Source organism: Mauremys mutica, chromosome 1 (assembly GCF_020497125.1).
Source record: "Mauremys mutica isolate MM-2020 ecotype Southern chromosome 1, ASM2049712v1, whole genome shotgun sequence".
NCBI classification, from domain to species: Eukaryota; Metazoa; Chordata; order Testudines; family Geoemydidae; genus Mauremys; species Mauremys mutica.
In genome coordinates this window covers 369,824,969-369,829,447 of record NC_059072.1, presented here as the reverse complement: position 1 = coordinate 369,829,447, position 4,479 = coordinate 369,824,969, and the positions used below count along the sequence as shown (strand labels likewise).

Here is a 4,479-nt window from a genome sequence, read left to right as displayed (position 1 = left end):
CCTCTGAAGCCATCTTGAGAGACCTTTTTCCTGACACCCTTTCTCCTCGAAGCAGCAAAGAATCCTGTGGCACCTTATAGACTAACAGACGTTTTGCAGCATGAGCTTTCGTGGGTGAATGCCCACTTCTTCGGATGCAAGTGGTGGAAATTTCCAGGGGCAGGTAAATATAAGCAAGCAAGGAGCAAGCTAGAAATAACGAGGTTAGATCAATCAGGGTGGATGAGGCCCTGTTCTAGCAGTTGAGGTGTGAAAACCAAGGGAGGAGAAACTGGTTCTGTAATTGGCAAGCCATTCACAGTCTTTGTTTAGTCCTGAGCTGATGGTGTCAAATTTGCAGATGAACTGAAGCTCAGCAGTTTCTCTGAAGTCTGGTCCTGAAGTTTTTTTGCTGCAGGATGGCCACCTTAAGATCTGCTATGGTGTGGCCAGGGAGGTTGAAGTGTTCTCCTACAGGTTTTTGTATATTGCCATTCCTAATATTTCCTGGTATTCACCCACGAAAGCTCATGCTGCAAAACGTCTGTTAGTCTATAAGGTGCCACAGGATTCTTTGCTGCTTCTACAGAACCAGACTAACACGGCTACCCCTCTGATACCTTTCTCCTCGGTGAGCAACTGGCCAGCGCAAACCTGCTGGTAGTTACTCAATCCCGTCCCCGATGTTAGGGCAATATCCGGGATGTTCTACGCCTATTGCTTATGCTTGTGTGTGCTTAAATCCAATAAACTGCAGTGTGAGACAAGAGCCCGCTGACTTGCACTGCTCCTTGATCAGACAGAATCGCTGAGTTCCTGTTGATTTATTCCTTACACCTCCTGGAGTGAAATAATTAAGTTGCCCCTGTTGGGGGTTCTGACAACACCAGGTAACATTTCTCCCAGGCCCCACCCCTGCCCCATCTCTTCCCTGCATCTTTCTGCCCCCCCACCCATCGAGCATGCCCCATCTCCATGCCTCCCAGCACCTCCTGCATGCTTCAAAACAGCTCATCTGTGGTGAGTGGGAGGCACAGGGAGAGAGTGGGAGTTGATCCCCGGGGCCACCGGTGAGTGAGAGGTGCTGAAGGGAGGGAGGGAAGCTTGGCTGCTGACAGGGGCTAAGCACCAGCTCATTTTTTCCATGGATGCTCCTCTATGTACTGAACAAAAGCCACACAGAGCGTACATCAGACTCAGCTTCACCGTCCAGCTTCAGCCCCTGGGCAACGGGGGCCCTGTAGCTCCCGATAAGGTGCCGTGTACGTGTGGAAATAGCCGGATAATGGCAGCTGTGCCACTGATCTCCCTCCCTATCAGCTACCACAGCAACTCCGGCCTCTGCCCAGCATCCTGCCTTTCCAGCTAACACTGGGGCTGATCCTTCCACCCCTCAGAGCTGTTGTCCTCCTAGCGCCAAAGCTGACCCCTTGCCCTGCCCCGAGGCCTGGCTCAAGGCAAAGGGCTCCCAGCCCATCCCCACTGCAGAGCTCTGCCAGCTACAGGCCTCCCGCCAGGGGGAACAAAGGGGAGCTGAAAGCTAAGGAAATAAACCACACAAGGGTCTCTGCCCTCAGGACTCTGTAGCTGAGCTCCAGGGCCCACGAGCTGTATGAGGCACAATCTCACCCGCTTGCAGCACAATCCTGCTCCCAACCCTTAGCTGCTTTTCTACGGCTTCCCTGTCCGCTCCTGATTTGCCTGTCTGCCCCAGCGCTGTGTCCTCACTGCATTCACTGCAGGCTGCTTGTCGGCTGCAACAGCTCCGGTCTCAGCCTCGGGGCAGAGGGAACCCAGCTGGTGGGGGTGGAAGGTGGAAATGATCCAGCGAGTGATGGTGGGAGGGGATGAGTGATCAATGGGGGTGGGGTGTTGGGGGAAATGGCACAGAGGTGGGAAAGGCCTTGAGGGAAGAGGCAGGGCAAGGGGGTGTCAGGTGTCCAGTTATCAGTAATTAGAAAGGTGGCAACTCTATGAGTTAGTGAACTGAGCACAGTCCGATTCCCCAGTTTATCAGCCTTTGTCATAGGTCTCACCCCCACTTAGAGCTGTTGGGTTCCAATATGGGGACCTGCATGGATTTATCTAAACTTAAATCCTAGTTTAGATCTGGTAAAAGCTGCCACCACCCAATAATGTACGTTTATTGGGACACAGTCCTTCCGCAAAATCCTTGGGGATCGCAAGAGCCCCAAATCCATGGAGTTCTTACACCCAGGAGAAATAAACCATTCCCCCTGCTTCCTCCCCCCTCCCTTGTCCTGGAGAGAGATACCTGATTCAAACTCCTTGAATCAAACCCAGGAGGAACTCTCTCTTCCCCCCTCCCCTTCCCCTGAATTTCCACAAGAGAAGGAATTAACCAAGTCCAAAGAAAAGAAAAGAATTTATTAAAAGAATAAAAAGAAAGTCACTGTCTCTGTAACCAAGATGGAACAATACACAGGGTCTAAACTTATCAATCTCTGGAGAGAATTCCCCCTCCTTTCTTTCTCAGTAAAAGCAATAACAGTACAGAATTAAAGAAATTTTATAGCAAAACACAGAATTGCAAATACAGAAATCAAAGTATAAGTATACTAGTTCCTTGCTAATACTCACTAGCTTGAATAGAAGAATTTATTGCAGAAACCTGGGAGGACTTGATTAAGATGTCTGGACTCTCTCAACTCCTAAGAGAGATTCTCTAAAAAAAACAAATAACAGGAAAAAAATCTTCCCTCCACAGGGATTTGAAAATATCTTGTCCCTCATTGGTCCGCTGGTCACGTGTCCACAGGTACTGCTTGTTAACCCTTTACAGGTAGAAAAAAACCCTTAACCCTTAACTAACTGTTTATGACAGGCTTACACAGCACAGTAAGGCCAGGAAAGGGATGAATGTCTCTGTGACTGTTCAGTCAGTGATTCAGGGAAGGGGGCCCAGCACCATGTCACCAGCCAGCTCTGCACGGAGCTCGGTCTGAGAGCCAGAGCACCAGGAGAAACCTTTAGTTCCTTTATCAGTAAAAAGCTGGAGAAGCCTGTTCTGGATCTGTTTGGTCCTCACCCCATAGATGATGGGGTGCAGCATGGGAGGAACCAGGAGGTACACGTTAGCAAGGAGAATGTGGAAATATAGAGGCACATTGTGGCCAAAACGGTGCGTGATGAAGGAGAAGAGACCTGGGATGTAAAAGATTAAGATGGCACAGAGGTGGGAGCTGCAGGTCCCAAAAGTCTTGAGCCAGGCGTCCTTTGTGGGGAGCCTGAAGATGGCCCTGAGGATCTGGGCATAGGACACGGCGATAAAAAACACATCCAGACCAATCAACAAGAATGCCATAGAGAGGCTGTAGTAACTACTGACACGGATGTCTGCACAGGCCAGTTTCACTACGGCTATGTGCTCACAGTACGTGTGGGGGATGATGTTGGTTCTGCAATATGGCCACTGGCTCGCCAGGATGGGATAGGGCAGTACGAACATGCCACCGCGCAGCACCACGGCCAGGCCGATCTTGACAACCACAGGATTTGTCAGGATGGTGGAATGTCTCAGGGGATCACAGATGGCCACATAACGATCAAAAGCCATGGCCACGAAGATCCCAGACTCCATCATTGAGAAGCAGTGAATGAAGTACATCTGGGTGAGGCAGGCACTGAAATCGATCTCTCTGGAATTGAACCAGAAGATGCTCAGCATTTTGGGCAGGATGGACGTGGACATGACCAGGTCAGTGATGGCCAACATGCAGAGGAAATAGTACATGGGCTCATGGAGGCTCAGCTCCATCTTCACAATGAACAGGATGGTGAAGTTCCCCAAGATGGCTATGGCGTACATGGCGGAGAAGGGGATGGAGATCCAGACATGGGCAGCCTCCAGGCCGGGAATACCCAGCAGGATGAAGGTGGAGGGGTTGGTGAAGTCAGTTGTGTTGGAATCTGACATGGAGTAGGGGAGAAGGTGTCCAATTCTGAGGCAGAACGGTGTCTCCTGCATGTACCGTACGTTCCCCTGACTTCCTGTATGTGCCCAGGCTCTAGGGTGATGGTCGCTTTTCAAATGCCTGGATGGAGAGACAATGTTAATATGAGCCACAGCATGCACTACTGGAGGCTGTTTTCATGGGTGAGGCAGTGTTTGCTCTACACACACTGAAAAATGATATGTTTATTACTCAGATAAATGAATTATGAAGAACCCACCCTACTAATATCAATTCCATATTTTATGGTTCTCCATTCATCAACAATTCCTACACATTATGGTGTGGAAAACCTTAATGGGAACCAGCAGGAAACATGAGTGTGGATACTGGTTATCCATCATTGTTCCTTACGCCTTGTCTACACTGCAAAGATTTTTAGCCAAAAGGCAGCTTTTGGTGTTAAACAGTGGAGGTGTATACTCTGCAAAGCCACTTTCGATGATGGAACTCCTCAGTTTCAGTGAGATTATAAAACCACCTTGACAAAAGTTGTAAGGCTTTTTAATCAAAAGTTTTTTCACCC

At 49.5% G+C, this 4,479-nt stretch overlaps 1 protein-coding gene across 1 annotated transcript; it reads right to left on the bottom strand.

Annotated features, from left to right (window-relative positions):
• Nucleotides 1-2,472: 2,472 nt before the first annotated feature.
• On the bottom strand, nucleotides 2,473-3,916 carry LOC123350896 (olfactory receptor 52E2-like). The gene is made up of 2 exons (XM_044989769.1): nucleotides 3,010-3,916; nucleotides 2,473-2,516 (listed from the first exon to the last, which is right to left on the bottom strand). Exons 1-2 carry the CDS (start codon nucleotides 3,914-3,916, stop codon nucleotides 2,473-2,475), a joined length of 951 nt encoding a protein of 316 aa, XP_044845704.1.
• Between the last annotated feature and the right edge of the window lie 563 nt (nucleotides 3,917-4,479).

What these genes read in the sequence shown, in the direction of transcription:
- LOC123350896 (XM_044989769.1), bottom strand. Translation starts at nt 3,916, where the DNA reads ATGTCAGATTCCAACACAACTGACTTCACCAACCCCTCCACCTTCATC. An exon ending in GGTGAGGACCAAACAGATCC is followed by an intron (nt 2,517 to 3,009) that starts AGAACAGGCTTC and finishes ATTCTGTGTTTT; the next exon opens with GCTATAAAATTTCTTTAATT.